The 19,548-nt window shown below is 35.4% G+C and overlaps 3 protein-coding genes across 3 annotated transcripts; 2 read left to right on the top strand and 1 right to left on the bottom strand.

The window, feature by feature from the left end:
• Positions 1-1,076: 1,076 nt before the first annotated feature.
• On the top strand, positions 1,077-3,601 carry LOC116167173 (zinc finger protein Elbow). The gene is made up of 2 exons (XM_031482427.1): positions 1,077-1,588; positions 1,681-3,601. Exons 1-2 carry the CDS (start codon positions 1,529-1,531, stop codon positions 2,977-2,979), a joined length of 1,359 nt encoding a protein of 452 aa, XP_031338287.1. The 5' UTR covers positions 1,077-1,528; the 3' UTR covers positions 2,980-3,601.
• Positions 3,602-16,057: 12,456 nt separating this feature from the next.
• LOC116166340 lies at positions 16,058-16,616 on the bottom strand. The gene has a single exon (XM_031481289.1). It carries the CDS (start codon positions 16,580-16,582, stop codon positions 16,115-16,117), a length of 468 nt encoding a protein of 155 aa, XP_031337149.1. The 5' UTR covers positions 16,583-16,616; the 3' UTR covers positions 16,058-16,114.
• A 222-nt stretch (positions 16,617-16,838) lies between these two features.
• On the top strand, positions 16,839-19,313 carry LOC116166404. Its single transcript, XM_031481358.1, has 2 exons — positions 16,839-18,922; positions 19,006-19,313. The coding sequence occupies exons 1-2, from the start codon at positions 16,957-16,959 to the stop codon at positions 19,311-19,313; spliced, it is 2,274 nt and encodes a 757-aa protein (XP_031337218.1). The 5' UTR covers positions 16,839-16,956.
• Positions 19,314-19,548: the final 235 nt, after the last annotated feature.

Raw genomic sequence — 19,548 nt, 5'->3', positions numbered from 1 at the left:
TTATGTAAAATTGTATTTGACCGATTCTTACAGAAATAAGAAGGTACTCGATAAATTCGCCTTTTTAGCACAATGGTTCCAAATGATAGTGTATGTGCGATTTATGATGGTGCTATAAAAGAAGAGATCTCGAATGAACTAAAATCGGCCTCAAAAGCCATTGATATTACGGGCATTACGGCTGCAATATCTGACAAAAACATAATATTTTATTGCGCATAACAATTTTTTAGCACCGTCAGAAAGTTGAGAAAAATTCACCAAGGTTTTGTTAAAATAATTATTTTGAAAATAAATGAACGCCAGCGCATTTTCGAAGATCACATTTTTCGGTTTTTTGACCATAACATCGCAATTTGTAGACCTATAAGGAAGTTTGAAAGGGAAAATCACCATCAAATTCTGGATAACTTTGCCCATTTAAATGGCTTTGTATCAATTATGCTTTCCGACTCCGAGTCTCCATAGTGAAAATGAAAAAAAAACTCACCCTGTAATTTTTTAATAAATACGTTTGTTGTAACAGCATTTTTGTTAATAGGAGGGGGGGGGGGTGAGCAAATTTACTTTTAATAAAGGGGGCGCCATGGAAATGAGTTTGGGAAGTGCTTGAATGGGTTGCTGAAAATGTTATCTGCATCACTCAACATCTAAAAAATTTGGTGTATACGTATTTGGTAGGAAATTTTCTTCTCTACAATTTTTCTCTCTTGACGTTTTTTCTTAAAAAATTTCCAAAAAGGGAGATTTTATCCCACTTAGGGGATGGTTTTGGGGTGACGGGCTCAACGCCTCGACGCTGGGGTTTCAGAGGGTGTTTAGACCGTGCTAACTTTCAGGTTGTCTCTAATTTGTTGAAAGTTACCCATATAAAATGATGGATAGGCCCTGGGCTATAAGTTGTACACTTAATTTTTAATATAACTGCTATTTTATGACATGTTTTACTTCATCTTTGATTAGTGGTGTCTATGACGTAGCTCGAAGATATTAAAGTTTGATATCTTAATGAAAATAAAGTGGATCCTCACACATTTAATTATTTAAATGTTGAAATATTCATGAAAAGCGGACGACGTACTAAGTGGTAACCAATTATTGAGAAAGACGAAGCAATTAGGATGGATTGGTAAATTAAAATTTAAGAAGGAGATGTTGTCGTTTCCGGCGCGGAATCGAACGAGGAGGATATTGAAACAAGAAAAGTGATTGTAAACTAAATACCGTGATGTGTAGAGTGTGAAGGGCTAAGGGCAAAATGAAGGGTGTCGACAAGCAAATAGAAGAAGCAATAACATGGTGATCTGCGGTCGAGGGTGTCAAAGCTCACAGCAGTGGGGATGCAGAGACGCGTGACGTCAGTTTCAGTAAGCGCGCTTGTCGTACGTCGTTTCCGAGCGTCAGTCATGCTTTTGTGTTTCACTCGTCAACATCTCTTTTAGTTATACAGACACGTGAGATAATTTATAGTGAATGTAGTGACGTTCTAAATATTTGAATTGGGTGAAACGTGTAGTAAAATTACATCATGCTTACTTCTGGAAATCAGTATTTACGACCAGAATATCTAACTCCTCTACCAACAACGGTATGTTTATTTTTGTGATGAAATTCTTACTTACACCGTGCGCACAATTTTGTATGCTTCCTGAAAACTAACGCGATTTTCTTTCTTTACAGCTGGATGCCAAAAAGAGCCCGCTTGCGCTTTTAGCACAGACTTGTAGCCAAATTGGTGCCGACTTACCTAACAGTAAACTTATACAAAGTGCCGAAAAAGGAAACAAGTCTAGTAAAAGCGATTCGATAAAATCAAAATCGCCCAGTGCTATTAATTGTAACGAATCACATAATAAATCGAGTTTCAAACCGTACGACGCTAGTTTACCTCGTGACAAAACGCAGTCGCCAGAAGACCGAAGTTCGGCAAATCGAGTAAGGACACCAGCAAAATCGACAATTACCAACAGCAGGTGTAGCAGTAATCAAAGTGAGGCATCTCCAGGTCCGTCACCGGCAGCTTCCGATAGAAAAACTCCAATTGTCGACCCCAATGAATTGGAACGGACGAGCCCTACAAAGTCCAGGGATAGTATTTCAAGTCCAACCCCGGCATCATCGAACGGAAAAACTGCATCTACGCCTAGTATTTTAACGTCAACCACCGACCCGAGTATCAAAGATTTGCCATTAGGGACATTTAAGCCGGGAGCTATGCCGCCAACTTCTACATTCCTTGGAGGGTATCCAACTCCAGGTATTCCGCTACCGATGGATTTGATGGCAAGCAGTTTATTATCACATCATCAGTCTCTGAAAAGTGGAGCTTTTGGCCCGTATTCGAGTTACGTTCGTATGAAGGGAGCGTTGGGATCTGAAAGCTTAGCTCCGGCTTGTCGAGATCCTTATTGCACGGGTTGCAGTTTAAGCTCGCATTTGTTAGCTTCCAGTGGAGTTGGCGGAAAATCGAATTGTCCGGCGGGATGTACGCAGTGCGATCACGTCGCGTCAAAGACGGCCGGCTATTTAGGACACAATCCCTTGGCAGCTGCTTACGCTCACGCACAATTAGCGGCGTTAGCTGCCGCCTCTCAACTTCCATATGTCTGTAATTGGATTGCGGGAGACGCCACTTATTGCGGCAAACGGTTTTCGACCTCAGAAGAATTATTGCAGCATTTACGGAGCCACACGGCGATCGTATCGGCAGCGGAAACAAATCCAACTCTATCGATGTTAAATACTACAAGTCTACCGCCCACACATCCTTTACTACACAGAACATATCCCACTCCACCTCTAAGCCCACTAGCAACCGCCAGGTATCACCCGTACAGTAAACCGTCTTTATTACCGCCATCCTTTACCTCATCCACATTATCTAGTTTTCCTCTGGGTCATCCAGGTCTTCCAGCATATCTATCCCCCTACAGTCTTTACGGGCCGCGACTGAGTACAAGTTCAGGAATGCATCCTTAATTTCGCATAATGTTTTTCGTATTTGCAAGCCAAATGTTTTAGCTGTGTTGACACGGACTTCGCTAGTCTAATTTTAAGTGTATATCAAATTGTTTTAATTAAAGTTTACAAAGTTACTGTAAACGTGATCGTGTGATATGACATTACCTTTTTATAGATATATTTGGTGGTGAGTGAACATAGTACTGATTAAATCAGCGCGAGCAAATAAGAAAAAAACTGTGACGGATATGTATTTAATGTACAGATCTCAACGTTGTTAAATATATTTATTTAAAATATTCATATTACCTACTTCAAAATGACACGAGTAAATATTACGCCATTGCACATTTATTTACTCGGTGGAGTGTCCAACTTGCTTATTTGTGATGTATTTTAGTGTCAATATACTTATATTGCTTTTAATTTTTGAATGGTTATTATTTAAATAATCGTTTGTGTAAGTGGCAATAAAATATCCTTCATTGTTAAATTTAAATACATTATGATGTTATTACTATTAGTTGCATTTCTGTGGCAAAACCTTCTAGAGAGTAATTTGCGTTTTTGTTCATATTTATTGTTCACAGAAATTGTTTTATTTTGAACGCTAATTGTTCTTTTCCTATGCAAAAAAAATATTCAAATAAAAATAATGAAATGAATTAAGGACGCTTTTTGATTATAATATATTGAGAACCGTAAATTAGCATTTCATCGCACATAAAGCAAAAATAATTGGAACAAACTAACGAGTTGACAGAGTAATAATTTACTCCTAGAATAGATCAACTGGTACAGCTGCTGATTTTAGTCCGATGTCATTTTAAGACTTTTATTTCCCTACGTAATATCTAGTTGTTCCTTTTTGATGCTGAAGAAGTTTCTTAACAACACATTTATCGGCATTTACTTGACAACGATAGTGACATATTTATGATTCTTTCGCTTACATATATGAATGTTTACGATACATTAATGTAATTTATATCTATACTGGTTGGCATTTCTATTAGTCTACAACTACAGTGCCAGCTACTGGCTAGATTTATATTAAAACTTTCTATATTCTTAACTCAACCTAAGGTTAAATGTCATTACATTTTATAGTTTTTACTGTAATATTAACTGCCATTTATCAGACTTTATGTCGAATGCAATTCCCGTAAAGATTTTGCGATAGCGAATCTAAACCTGGTATTTTCGAGTGGCGAGTGTTTTCCGCAAATTAAAATTATGCTCAAATCAAAATTTTAAATGTCTATGTAAATTTGTCAAATTGTATATTGTTATAATATAAACGGGTATATTATTGTCGAAATAATTAAATATATTTGCATTTAAATTAGAAGGATAATTAGCCAACACATAAATCAGACGATATTTACCATCATTCTTGGATTCGCATACGTAACTCGGTTTGTTCTGTTGTAAATATATTGCGAAATTTAAATCAATCGACTTTTTTCAAATATTGACTTGTGTCTAAATTCTGCCTTCGTATATAATGAATGAGGTATAATCATGTGCCATTATTGTAAATAATTTGGATTGACATTTCCCATATTTGCGATCTGTTTAATTCGAATTCAAGTATTCAACACATTCATTACAAAACAAATTCCGGCATTGTTAGCTAATCAATTTCAATTTAAATGTCTTACTCACCCCAATTTATTAGTCAATTTTTCGTGTGTTAAGTATAGAAACATTTCAGACGCCGCAGATGAAGTGACTAATTATACCTTAACGATTCACGTGAAAGCACAGTAGAAATTACACCAATTACCTAGTTTATTTACATTAAATACATGCAAGAACCTTTGATATTGTGCAAGAATGCAATTATGAATAAATTTAGACGTTTCATTAGTAACCATCAATCACTATAACACTCGCCTACTTACCACGATATGCTATTAATTTTTTTCCAGCATGAAATTTTAAAGAAAAAGTCGAAGGTAAGTATAAAACTAATTATATACTTATTTGTTTGTGTAAAGTTAAGTAGTGATTTATCGTTTACTTCCAAATGAAAAATTGTTTTTTGGGTCAAATTTATCATGAGTCCAGTAATCTATTGAAGGTCCGCGAAACTGTCAACAATTTGGTAGCAGGATCGCCCACACCCATGAAGTATAGTTTATACATCTTGTCCAAATCCTATCCTGCTTTAAATTTTGGCTCAGCAGCAGCCTCAGTGACAAATATATGAATTTTTATTATTTTATAATTATTCTTTTTATTTCCACACACAGCATTATTTAATCCCTATTGTTTCATCTTCTTTTTTTCATGCATATTTTGTTTCAAGTTAGCAACACATATGAAGCAGGATCGATTTCCCCATGCTGTTAATTCTTCTCTTGGACCCATTGTATAGTCTGTACAGCTCAGACTGAACAGGAGGGAGGGGGAATAGAGGGAAGTTTCCCTCGGGGCGAAATGCTTTTGGGACATAACGCCTTATGCCAATATGGCAATGAAATTCGTAACATATGTCTTATTTCGACATACAAAATTATACCGATACCACAATATCTTTTTTCTATTTCGGTGTCACAATGATGATTTTGTACAACTGTTTTCGGTTGTACAAAGACAGTGATTATAGTCGTTTTTTTTTTTGTAACTCATCTCTTAAGTTGGCAGTTACTAGTTAGTACAAGTAGGTACTTCGTTGGGTACTTCCATGTTTGAACTTCAAAATGTCAGTCTTACTATGCTGCCAACCTAAAACTTAACGGCATAAAAAGTGTTCCCAACATAAAACATGTTAGTTCTAATGTTCCCTATAGTTTCTGATAATGATTTTTTTTTTAAATTAAACCACCGAAATAGAAAAAATAGTATGAAAAACGCGTGTTACAATGCTTTATTGTAATACTCCTATCTTGCGGACACTCGTGGCTACGCTTCGCGTTGCCACTCGTGCCACAAGATAGTCGTATTATAATAAAGCATTGTAACACTTGTCTTTCAATATACTATTATTTGTTACTCAGTTATAAACGTTGATTAACAAGACAAAACGCAAACGGGTAAACGTCATCTTTAAACGCTACCAGGAACGCTACTGACTTGTAAAACTACAGCTGACGTGTAAAAATGTTACAAGTTAGTAATCTAGTAATTTCATTGGCCAGAATTAATGCGAAGTCTCTGTTACATGGATAATATGATATTTTAGACATTTCTTCGAGATCAATTTAAGAACTAATTATTTACGTTTACAAATGAGTAACAAATAAAATATTGTACATTATACGCCAGGTAATAGTTTTTACTGGCGATAGGAGAAGGTGACTGTCGAGCCGTTAGGGGAGCCTGTCATCTCCTAGAGTAAAAACTCACTTACCTGGCTAATAATGTAAAATACTATTACATTATTAGCCAGGTAAGTGAGTTTTTACTGGCGATAGGAGAAAGGCGAGCCTGTCATCTCCTAGAGGCAGTAAAAACTATTACCTGGCATATAATGTACAATATTTTATTTGTTACTCATTTGTAAACAATAGAAAACGTAAATAATTAGTTCTTAAATTGATCTCGAAGAAATGTCTAAAATATCATGTTATCCATGTAACAGAGACTTCGCATTAATTCTGGCCAATGAAATTACTAGATTACTAACTTGTAAAATTTTTACAGGTCTACTGCCAGTTTTACAAGTCAGTAGCGTTTAAACATGACGTTTCCCGTTTGCGTTTTGTCTTGTTAATCAACGTTTACAACTGAGTAACAAATAAAATACTATTACACCTTGGGCTATATAGCTACTATTGCATATTGTATCTTTCATGTTTTCCAAAAGATTCCAAGAACACTAATGATATTGTAAGCAAATGGATCTATGAAGATTGTAAAAATTGTAATTATTCTCAGGGTTTTAATGATTCGAAAGGAAGGAGTTTTCTAAAAATTGAATGGTAGAAGGGATCAAACGTTTCGTTCCAATATACCCAAAATAAATCCCTAAGTCTTAAGAAACTTCGAAGAAGATTCTAAGTAATCGAAACACTTCTAAAAATATTCTAACAAAGGTTCCAAGAATATGGCAAGAAGATTTTATGGAAATCTTAAAATGCGAATACATACTTTGATAAGAATTCGAACGATTCTGAAGGTTTTAGAGACTTTGAAGGTCATAAGAGAAGATTCCAATAATGTTTTCAGAAGACAGCATTTTCATAACATGCTAGAAATATTTTTTTTAATGCTGAGGGGATAAAGAGATTCTTTGATTCATGAGGCCACATGTATTTTGATCAAAACATGCCAAAATGTTATTCTGGCATCGGGATCGTTAGAAAAAAGACCAAGAGCATTATTTGTATGCCCAAGACATGATTTTGATTGATTCAATGCCCACCCTTCTGTCCGTACGTCACTGCAACACGTCTTAAAAATCGTTTCATCATTCCAAACCTTATATTATTTATAGCCTATATAAGATTGCAAGGTTGCAAGGTTAGAATAAATAGCCCTTAAAAAAGCGATGGTAATACTGACGATCCTACGATATTCCGTTGTATCGGTTTAGTTTCTATCACATGCTTACAACGAGTGTTCAAAATGTTAACCACCATTATTAAGACAGACGGCGCCGGCGTCGAGAGCAGTTTCCTGTGTAGCAGCTCCCAATTCGCCAAGGGTGTGTAATCGATTTTGATAAACTTGAAGTATTCAAATGACCGAAGTAGTCCAACGCCGTTAAATCGGGAGATCTTGGAGGCTAACGATTTCTTCCATTTCCATCGCGGTACTCTTCCACAAAACGTACTGTTTCTAGAGCCGTATGTGCCGGTGCATTGTAGTGCAGAAAAGTGCAATTTTATTAAAGTATTACAATTTAACAAGAAGAGACGAAACAAGAAAACTTTACGTACATATAACATCCTAGTTCATGTTTGAAAATCGTTACTTTTTGAAGTTTCACACACGAAAAAAGAGATGCCCAGTTATCACTATAACTTTATGAGAAAGATTAGGGTAAAGCTCTTAAAACTGGTAGTAATATTACGTGTCTACGCGCCCTGAAACAGCCACAAACTAACCTAAGAAGGCTATTTCGCATTCAAAAACAAGGAAATTGCCCCGGAATTTCCCAAGTCATGGCCTTGGACCTTACCACAAGTTTTCCACAAGGTTCATACTTAATAAAAGATTCGGTGATCAAGCGAGCAAGTCTCTCAGTCATAATCTGTCCATCCGTCCTCGACACACTGTTTAAATTATAACTCTGGTATCTGATCATTAGCGTTCACTTTAAAGAATTTACTTCAAAATTAACCAACGACTATACAAATTCTTTACCATATCAAGCCGAATTGATTGGAATATCGCTCAGTGAAAAGTTAAAGAGGTTATGGTGGTTGTTACATGTTTCGACACTACGTCATCATCAAGCTGCTTAAGATAAGCGAAATTTACATGAAACTATTGAAATCCATTTTTATAAGTTAGACAATTAAATTAAAACTCAAAATTGTGGACCCTTCTCGGTAATATATTGTTTATCATAGACTAAACAATTTCTAATTTTGATTATTTAAAAAAACTCGCCTTGGGAAAATGAAAAACAATAGGATAGTATTGTTGTTTGATATTTTGTTTGGTACAACTGCTTTATTATTCATTACTCAGGACCCTTCCAGAAAGCAATTCAGCTGTAAAAGTTTAAAACAACTGGGAGCATCCATCTGTGCCCTGTGTAGACTACCATATAACCATAGATAATTGAAATGTTTAAAAAAAAATGCAAGGTACGTAGTATAAAGAGGCGCACTGTCAGTTGCTTAGGGACCGTCTGAGTAAATGACACTAACTTTGTAATTTTAAATGGCATGATAATTCTTTATTCACTTTTTGTATTCTTATTCTAAAAATTTTAATACAATGCATTAGATACATTAGAATTTTTTGAGATTAAAAATGTCTTTTGATAGGAAATAATCCTTTAACCTAAAGTTCATATACTTGATTGGAAAAATTCATGCATGGATATAATTAAGTTCCATCTCTTGTGTCTCTGATTTGATGTTCAAATATTACTCATCCAATTAAAAAACAACGAAAACTTATTTTTTCTCCAACCACCTGAATAAGACGCTATTTTGTGACAGTGTTCGGTACCTAAAATTGACGTTTTGCGGATTAATCGCTTTCACCATGGCAAATGTACAAAAAGTGGATACTTTTGGTCCTAGTACCAAAAAGAAATTGACCTTGAAAGTTGGCCAATTAAAAAATTACAATCACGGAGATATGTCACATTGACATCGTTTTACATTGGAGGTTGTAAGATATTTCTATACATACAAATCAAATATTTTTGCATATTCAATGCAAATAATGATGTTACCTATACGTATGTACATGTATTGAAAATAATTTACGCTCGCTATTTTTATTTAAACCATGTGTAACGTAATTTACATATTCCGTGAACGTAATTTTAATACGTATACAACCCGCCGTCGCGCGTAACGCCATCTGCTTCAGACCCATTGCACTATTATCTGTCATTTTGAAATCAAAATTTGAAAAAGTTAATTGCAATTAATTTTAATTAAAAAACTGTATGGTAAGTTTTTTATTTCAATACAAAATATAACAATATTAATTGTGTATACAATAAAATGACTGAAACTGATAGCGACATGGATTGCACTCCGCCAGAGATTATAGAAACGGCAGAACATCTACCTCAAGATTTGCTCCCTACAAAGTCGCGAGAGGTGAGAAGTAAGAACGAATTATAAGTTAACTTAAAAACTAGAGTGGCATGACACGTGAGGACAAGAAAGCAGAAGTTCTTATACTATAGTAGTGAAACTGTGACTGAATCTAAATTCGAATATAATTTGAAGTAAAGGGGGTTGGAGAAAAAATTTTATGTTTTATTCGTACAAAAAATGCGTTTTCGGGACTCGGAAGGTTGCTGGACCCCGCTAACGCGTCGTCCAGCAACTATCTTCCTCGTCCCGAAAACTGACATTTTTTGTACTAATGAAACAAATAACTATTTTTATAAACAGAATTCCTATTTTTTTATTCAGCTTCCTTTCACATACCTCCTATAGTTTATGATTTACTTGCGTTTCTTACAACTGGTCCCAATTTGTTGCAAACAGCAGGGAAAAGCCTTTTAGCATGTTTTAAAACTAAAAAAAAGTATTTTTTTTTAACATAGTTAATTAAAGGTGATATTTGTTTCAGCTATTTATAGTTACATAAACAATTTATTGATAATACGACGAACTTTTTTCAATACAATTTGCTACGATTTAAATTTGATAAGAAATGTTAAAAAGTTTACAAATCACAATCGCTGAAAATAATGAAATGCAAAATAATAAAAAAACATTTCTGTGTAAACAAAAGTGTCATGCCAAATCTAGACTACTGTAACTATTTATTATTCATTAAGTGAACAACATTATTTTTGACAATTGAAACAGACGTCAAAGACGCTTGTCTAATATCTATTATCTGTTATGTATAACGAAAAATGTGAAGGTAGTGTAAAATAACACAAAAAAACTGTCAGTAGTTTGTTTGAGTTATGAAACAATAATTATCTCATTTAATAATTAGTTAATTCAGAATAGAAAAGCTATTTATAACAAATTACATGTCTATCTATCAATATAGGAGGAATAGTTCATGGAAACTGAATTTTGTTTTATTTCTTTTACCTTTTAAGATTTCAAATATTTCAATATAATAAAAAAAATATTTTCGCGGTTATAGGTACATTTATCGTTTGCTACCTACATAAATATTACTATCTTGCCAACGCCCGAATTTTTTAACAGATTATTAAGGCATAATTTAATATACACATCACGTATTCTAATTCAGAAATGCCGTATAAATTATGAGAATGGAGAACTGTAAATTATAATAACGCAGTTATCGTTTTAGATAATCCTTGAAAAATCAGAAGAAAATATTTTTAAATTAAAACATCTTACATAAGATTTGAAATAATAAACGGCATAATGATATATGCATACAGATTATACCGACATTTATAATTTATATTTTATCCTTAATAAAAATATAAACTATAATTTAAAGGATCTTTTCAGGTTCTTAATGCTAAGTGGGAGGTGTATTATGAACTAAGTGACAACGAAATATATTTTCTCATGTATATTTACCCATACGATGTATCTTCGTAATCGTTATCATCCATGTCGTAACATAATTTATTGGATAAATGTTGTTAGAATTAATTATAATTGACACAGTGAGTAAAAATATACTGACTCCGTGTGTTATTTCTTATTCAAGATTTAATTTGCAATTACAATGAACACTGTAATAAATTATTACGGTATAATTTAGCACTAAAGTGTGTATGAGCATGGTGAGATTGCCGGAAATCCTTGAGCTATTAATTTTTCGACGAAATTTTCTGTTAAATAAGTACCTAATTTACTTATCTCTATTGCTATTTTATGCCGGTTTACAAATTACGACTAAATTATTTATAAGCTGGATGGATAAATATGCCATATGCAACAGACGTTGCACACGGTAGCCCGGATGTGTCAGATCTGAATAATAATTTCTATGTCTTAGGTTGAACTTTTGGCGAGTACCTATCAATAATTGCGAATTAAAGCAGATTTATGGCGACGAAAACATAGTAGGTAAGGTAACGGTACATTTTATGAGGAGCGAGTTTACCCATCAGAGAAGAAGGTTGTTAGAGGGCACTTTACTTCTAACGCCGTCGTTACTTTAATTACATATAATTTAAAATTGCAGTAATTTATAGCTAGTTCTGTCGAAGTCTGTATTTATCATAAGTATACTATTAACACTAACAATTCTAGACCTAGCAAATCACTACAATTTGGAGGCGACTCCGGGGCGGCAGGTATAATAGAAGAACAGCTATGGCGCCCTTGTCCAGCTAAACTTTTGTTACTGCTTTAGAACTAGGACGAAATTAAAAACGCATCACTTTTTGCAGTTAGTTATAACGACCCTATTAACTAAACAATAGAATCTATACGTTATTATACTGAAAATCAGGTAGTTTCTTTAAAAGTGAAATACTTACAGATGTCCAGTTCTTTTGTCTTTAAACACAAAGAGGGTAGTTTTTCAAACACATTCAATAAACTGCAACATATCAGTGTACCAACCTTATTCTTAGCTTTTTATTGTCACTTGCCTCTTAATTTCTACAGAAAAATGTCCGAAAGGCATCAATCAAATGATTAGTACAAATGAAAAAGTAAAAATCTCAACTGTGCATCCCTGAAACAAAAGAAATAAATATTCAAATATGACTAATGTTTGGGTATTCTGTAGTGGATGGTTCAAATTCGTAGCTCACCATTGGGATTTCTGTAAAGGTGAGAGAGGCAGTGTAGGTTAAATGAGGGCAACTGCCACCTTTGTGATTGAAAAAATCATTTGAAATTTTTGAAAAATCTTTGAAAATAACTGAGATATCGCCTCAAAAATGTCAAATTTCCTTTGCTTCCCTAGCTTTAACAGTCCGAAATGGACGATTCCCGTTAGCACTTTCTATGGGCACTATTTTGTGGAGAATCTGACTGTGTTCAGTTTCTATAACACGCTAGATGTAGAGGCTACATGATACTACTTTCGTATTTCTTATGCACACCATGTTGGATTTTTATGGAATTACATAGAGGACAAGAAAAGAAATTCACTTTAATGCGCCATTTAGACACCTTGATTCGGCAAGATCTAGTTACTCGCGGTTGTTTTGTTGAAAAATGAATGTAAAACATTTGATTTTGAAATTGTTTGGATGAAAATGATCAAAGTCCTCGTGTGAGATCGAAGGGACTTCAGCGCATTTTTGTGTGGCAGATCAGTGTTTTATTAGCCAATATTGACGCCACCATCAATAAGATCTTGCCGAAAGCTACCACGTTCACTTTGTCGGTACCATTTTCTCACTTACCGTGCACTGAACAATTCGCGTTTGAAGTTTTGACTCCACCATCAGTAAAATCCTTTGGGGGTTACCATATTCCCTTTGTCGACACCCACTTCTGATCACCTCTTCGTTGGTAACCTTAAAATGTACATACTTCTTTGTAATAAGAGCGCTAATTATAGACGAATGCAACAATCGTTATTGGAAATTACAATGTGATAGTGATATCATCTGACCCTAAAGAAAGATGCACTTCAAGCGTAGGTACTGATGTAATGAATTTAACCCAAGGTTACGCACTCCTACATCGAATGACTTGCGGAACTGGATATAACTTACGAATGATAGTGATAGTGATATCATCTGACCCTAAAGAAAGATGCACTTCAAGTAGGTAGATGTAATGCAAATGGCGGGTACTTACGATAAGCCAGAAAAAACGCAATATAAATCCTCACTATATCGGAGTCATGGGCAAATAATCAAACAATATTACCGGAATCCCTAAATTAAGAATTAAATCACCTAAATTTTGTAAGATATTGGTGGCGGCAATTAAAATTCTATGCGTTTTCAAATTAACACCTCAGCTTGCAATCGAAAAAGGAAAATGAATGTGAACAATCGATAACCACTAATCGCAAGGCCGCAAAAATTGCGTGTATAAATTTTTCGACGATAAATGGAGTCAAGGTTACGACTGATGCAAAGGTAATTCAAGAATTCGCAAGAACGAGTTGACTGTCTCGATCTTTCGTTAATAGTTGTCGGACAGGTCTTTCGCAACGGTGGCTACTCAATCAACGGCTTCCTTCTACGAATGCAGATTTTCATGCGGTACGGTACAAAAACTTCTTCCGGACCGGACCAAAAAACCGCTACAAGAAGAAGCGGATGACTCAAATTAAATTAGCTAGGTACCACTTGTTGCATCTGTAAGTAACCAACAAAATTACCGCGTGCTTCCAAAATATACCCAATCATGCACAAAAAGGTTAATCGGCTTCCGGATAATACCCAAACTGTTTTCTGCAAACCAACCAAATGGATGTCCCGATTTCTAACCGGTTTACATTAGCAACAATTTACAAGTGCCAACCACAATTACAAAATCGCCATCTTCTACAAGAAGGTCTTGAATGGTACAACTCCGAAAACTCACGAAGACAGCAAATCAATAATCACATTACGGACAAAAATCATACAAGGATACAAAATCTCAACTACGCTTTAAGGTCGCATCCAGCCGTTACAGTTCATATAACACATACTTGTAAGTTTTTTTAATTTGTAACCTTTTCTTTCATGAAACGATACTCTTGATTTTTTTACTCCTTCAAACAAAGGGTACTTATTTGTAAATTGGTTTGAAAGTACACCGTGTTTTCAAAGCTGAGAACTTTATTATGAATTCCTAAGCATTTTTAGAACAGTTTATTATGTGGACTTTATGTCCCATAAATTATGGATTTGTCTGGTTTGTATTACAAAAGGCAACTGGATTTGCCGAAAATGTTGAAAGAAGAACCAATTTAACTTTACCATTGTAAGTCCTATATGGAAGAGCTATAACAAGGCCTTAACCTACTTGTATTTGTTTCGTATACAGGGTGGGGTGTCATGTTGGCTAGTAGGTATGACTAAAGAATTGAGAGGTAGGGAGGATCAAATAAACCGAAAGCCCAAAACGGAGCGTGTGGGGACCACTGAGTCGCCCTCGCCTATACGGAATGTAATCAGGAGTAAATGCCCCCGGGCCGAGTCTTGTATTTATATCAGTTAGGAACATACGTTGGGCAAAAAATATGATTAATACTGTTGATAATATTCATTTGGTCTATTCTTCTGTATGTATATCTTCAGCTTTAAATCTCCAATGTTAATTCACTTATAACCATATTAGACTGGTATTTACTGCATTCCCTTTCTTTCAGGTTCTTTGATTATATGCATCTCTGTTAAGATCCTTTAATTGAATCAAGAATACCACCAAAATTAATTATTTCTGCGTCTTAATCACTGGATAATTAGTTTAATATCTATGTTGTGAAATTAAAAGCAAGAAATACCGGGATGCTTGAAACTAGAAAGCAACTGATACTTCGTTGTATCAGCTGAAAATGAGTGATTTTCAGTTTCTTCCCATAAATTCGAGGAGCTGGACTCGAATTAAGCGGTCAAGGTTGTTTAAGTTTACATTTTTATTTTATTTAACGAAGACTTTCTGGGAATTGTTGGGTCTTTATCTCTTATCAATTGTAAATGCTTAATTTAATTGACAGGTGGGTGTTATTTATTGTTCTTTCTGTTGTAGTTAAGAGAGATGAAATTTTATTTTTTCCTAGAATTTGAATTTGGATTTATCTCTTAATGTTTGATAACAAATTGATTTTTAACAATTTTTCGAACTTTATTTTTTGGTCTATTAACGTACGTTGGGGAGATAGTCTTTGTTGTCAACTGTGTATGAGTGGTTGTTATAATTTTGATTTTCGGAACAAGGGTTTCGCCGTAAATAGGACGTTAACAAAAAAAGCGTCGCTTTTTGCCACAGTCAACGCAGAACTACGTTTCTTTGAAAATTTAAATCAGTTTTTTTGCTACGTTCAGAGCAGAGTTACCTTTCGTCGAGCGTTTCGTTGAAGATTTGAAATCAGCTTTATGCCAAGTTAAGGGCCATAGTGCGGCCAATTTAAATCAGTTTTTGCCCAGAGTTTACTGAGTACCAGAGTGTTTTGTGTACGGTTTTTCTGGCCTACGGATCAGTGCACACAGCAGTATAAATCTTGAGAATAGACGAGTAGATTCACAGACTGCTTGTGATGGTTGCAAAATCAGTGTACATCTACCATAGACACCCAAAAATCATTTTAGTGGCACCGTTGAACCTTCAATCGATGCTTCTTACCGTATTCGAGTAAGCAAGTAGAATAGTAATGATCATAAATTATCCTCCCATTTTAAGATAAAAGTAAAAAACATGACTAAAGTGGGTTCAGTTCGCGATTTACTTAACGTAGGAGCGTTGAGTGACCATCCTTCAGCTTCACTCAACGGTAGGAGGTAGTTAAGCACGAATAAAGTGATTGTAGCAAAAGAGTTACGGTTACTAGGTTACTACACAAACGGACATAATATAAACTTTACGATAAAAAGAGAAGATAACTGCTAAAATTTTAATTATTTACAAAATATATAAACTCAACAGATCAGTTAATGTCAAACTGTCTCGTTATTGCTTTTCCCTGCGCAAACACACCATTTTGTAAACCAAGTCCACAACTTATTTTTTCCCAATGTATCGTCTTCTTGACCGCGTTTACTTTCTTCGACTTCTTTTTTATCTGCAGCTACAAACTGCAGTTCTTCATCTGGATTAGGCTTGGCGCCTAGATCGATGACTTCCATGGCATCTTCGATAGGCATGTGGATCACATTTTCTTGATGAGCATTTTCCAAATCTATCGTTTGGATTAAGGTTTCTTCGCCTTCTTCCAATTCAGCCTGGCGTTGTTTAGATTTTTCATCGACCATTAGATATTCCGATATTACGTCTGGGGAATTTTTTAGCAAATCGGTCAGTCGAGATTTCTTCTCTATTCTACGTTTAGGTTGCGGTTCCAAAGCGATTTTATTATCCACGGTTTCACCGAGTTGGTCACCAATTCCTCTTTTTTGAGAAAACATTTCTACTTTCGTCACGTTGTTTTCCTGTAAAATCTCAACGATTATGTTTACACCGTAATTAGTAACAGTCACTTTATCAAAAATGACACAATCGTTCAAGTTTTTGCGCCAAGAATTGTACCAGAACTTTACGGGAATTAGCACGATTCTTGGTATGAAAGCATGTAATGGAATTTATACACGTTTTGAGCTGCAAAACGCCAACCAACAGTAATTTTACTATAAACTTTAAATTAAGCTGTATCAGTTTCGTAACTGGAACATAAACATGGCATATTTCAAACTGACAGAACGGTTTTTACATACTTGATCGCACGGTCATATTTCCTTTTTTGACAGTGAAACATGTAATATTAGAACTTAAAGATTTTTTAATGGAAAAACATTCAAAATTGCGTGCACTTAACAAAAACGAAGAAGAAATTTATTGTGTTAATTATGACGAAGTCTCGAATTCTCCTCCAATTTGCAGTAATGACGTTTCTCAGTCAATCGGTCTGTCTATAGAAGTGGAAATAGCAGACAGTTTAAAGAATGTAATGTCGCGTCCTGAAAAACACAACTCTTCGCTTTTGGATGTTACCATTGTTCGCCCGAATCACTTAAATCGATTCTCTGGAAAGCAAAGTGTAACCATAAGAGGCAGCGAAATCCAAGATTTGATATTGCGCATGGAAAAACAAAAGCGGGAAAAAGAGTTATTAATTGCAGATCTCAAAAGAGTTCAAGATACTCGTATAACTAAGAAACATGAAAAGAAGCGGAAACCTAATCTGAACGCGGTGCGAAGTAATAACGCCGTTGCAAGTGACAATAAAACGAAGCGCATCTCTGAAGAGAAGCCTTTTGTAAACTCTGCACCCACATCAATCCTACAGCCACTCATGGGTCAAATTAGAGAATCATTACGACACTTAGAAGAAAGAATTTTAGCGGTCGGAGATCATAAAGAGAACATAACTCAGCCTAAAGCACAGCCGCATTCTTTATTAAATTGTGACTTGGTGGATGCGCTTCCGAGAAGAAAACAAACTAAAAAACATATGCGTAAACTTCAGGGTAATGTGCACGAGCGCAATCACCACGTCTATACGACTGTACACACATTCGACCGGTTGAAAACGTTGCTATCTTGTCAAAATGCAAACGCGCGCGATGTTGAGGACGACAAGCCTTGTCCATGTCAACACTGTGGAATGGTTCAACTTCTAGTAGAATCGCAGAAACGACCTATAATGCCCACTCTTCCTCTGAAAACTCCATCTGGAGTTTGGCCTCAAACTGAAAATCGGGAAGATCAGGAATCAAGCGAGACATCCTTGGAAGATCCGTACAATATCATTCGGGAGTTGGCACTTCGTCTCAGAGCTTTGGAGGAGCGCGTCGCCCTTCAAGAACGTTCTACCGTCCCTAAAGACTACTTTAAACGAGTCATCAAAAGAATTCTCGATTTACAGGCCACAATATCTCAACGCAACCAGTGCGATGTCGGTGCCCATACTGCAGGTACTCAGTATAATTTCAATCAATCTGAAGAATTCGATCGGCGCAGCAGGAGTAAAATACGACAACGCAACGTACAAATACAACAAGGGTATGCGAAACGCTATTACGTAAGCCCAATGTTGGAAGAATCATCAAGTCAAAAAATATTTTCTGCAATTAGCAGTCTTTTTCCTAATCTTAACTATGAAAGGATCAATGATTGCTTTCTGAAATGGGGAAAAGAAGCTATTAATCCGGGAGCGGACTTAAAAGCTAAAATTATTGACCTTCTGGACGAAAAATTACTAAACAGTTCAAACTTAAAAGAAACTTTGAAACCCAGTACTTCTTCTGGTGAGACTTTAAGAAAACTGCTGGAATTGTTATCTACTCAAGATAAACTTCCTACAGGGGTAGACAATGAGGTGGATTTTTCAAAGTTAAGCTCGGAAATTGGAAAACCAAATTTAGCGAGAGGCGTTTTGGATAAACATTCCAAAAGGCATCGCTCTGGTATTCCTATAAGAATCGGAAATATATCTGTTGGCGATGCTTGCATCTCAACCCCGAAAAATGAAACCCGCAGCGCCCGTATTTCAAAATTAAAGACAAATAAAATGGACAAAGACACTAACGCTGATGAAGCTAAACTTACCAGTGAACATGTTGTAAGAGTGACTTACGTAAACCCTCATGTGAAAACGTGGAAAGACTTGTCTTCGAACTCTGAAGCTGAAGTTTTAACAGGAATACAGGAGATGTCATTGCGTTCATCGAGCTCGTTTCAGTTACATTCTGCAAACACTGAAAACAAAGAACAACCCACTCGGCTTCTCAAAAACTATTCCCTTTCAGGTATATGCTTGTACGGACGTAATTAGTGTTAAAAATGATATCATTGTCAACGCACGTAACCCATTTTTTGCTTTCATTTTCAGAGAAGTTGAAGCTCCTAAAAAAGGTGGCAAGTTCCGAAATAACTAAATTAGAATTGTGGACTTACATTTGGAATCAGACCAAAACGTACTGCAAGTCAAAGGATGACACCATTATCGTACAAGTTCCCACACGGAAGGAAAAAGGACATGCCGAAATAATTGAAGTGGAATTTACTATAGAAGATGTACAACAGTTAGTTGAAAATCCGAAACTGTTGACCACAAAAAGAAATTCCAATCATTCCTCACATCCTAAAAGTGTTAAGTCTTTGTTATTAATAAAACGTAAAACGGCAGTTAATAAATGAGTCTGTGTAGACGTCTTATGTGTCTGTTGGGACTAAATCCAATACTTGAATTTCCAATTCTTTGGTTATACGCGGAAGGCTCGGTATACACAAAAGGTTAGACGGAGAGTCAGTGCCAAAAAAAGGTCTCTGAATTTAGTAATGTTAGTTTTTGTATAGTGCCTAGATTGATTCTGTTTGTGGTATTAAAAGTTTCACCAAAATGTGGCACAGGGTAACGAAAACCACAAGTCTC

This window comes from Photinus pyralis, unplaced genomic scaffold, assembly GCF_008802855.1.
Source record: "Photinus pyralis isolate 1611_PpyrPB1 unplaced genomic scaffold, Ppyr1.3 Ppyr1.4_LG3b, whole genome shotgun sequence".
Classification (NCBI taxonomy): Eukaryota; Metazoa; Arthropoda; class Insecta; order Coleoptera; family Lampyridae; genus Photinus; species Photinus pyralis.
Note: the sequence above shows the minus strand (reverse complement) of the source record. Positions and strands in the feature narration are given on the sequence as shown.

Bases quoted from the DNA above. Each gene is read 5' to 3' on its own strand.
- LOC116166340 (XM_031481289.1), bottom strand. From the start codon at position 16,582: ATGTTTTCTCAAAAAAGAGGAATTGGTGACCAACTCGGTGAAACCGTG.
- LOC116166404 (XM_031481358.1), top strand. From the start codon at position 16,957: ATGGAAAAACATTCAAAATTGCGTGCACTTAACAAAAACGAAGAAGAA. The intron at 18,923-19,005 runs GTATATGCTTGT...TTTCATTTTCAG, and splicing joins CAAAAACTATTCCCTTTCAG to AGAAGTTGAAGCTCCTAAAA.
- LOC116167173 (XM_031482427.1), top strand. From the start codon at position 1,529: ATGCTTACTTCTGGAAATCAGTATTTACGACCAGAATATCTAACTCCT. The intron at 1,589-1,680 runs GTATGTTTATTT...CTTTCTTTACAG, and splicing joins TAACTCCTCTACCAACAACG to CTGGATGCCAAAAAGAGCCC.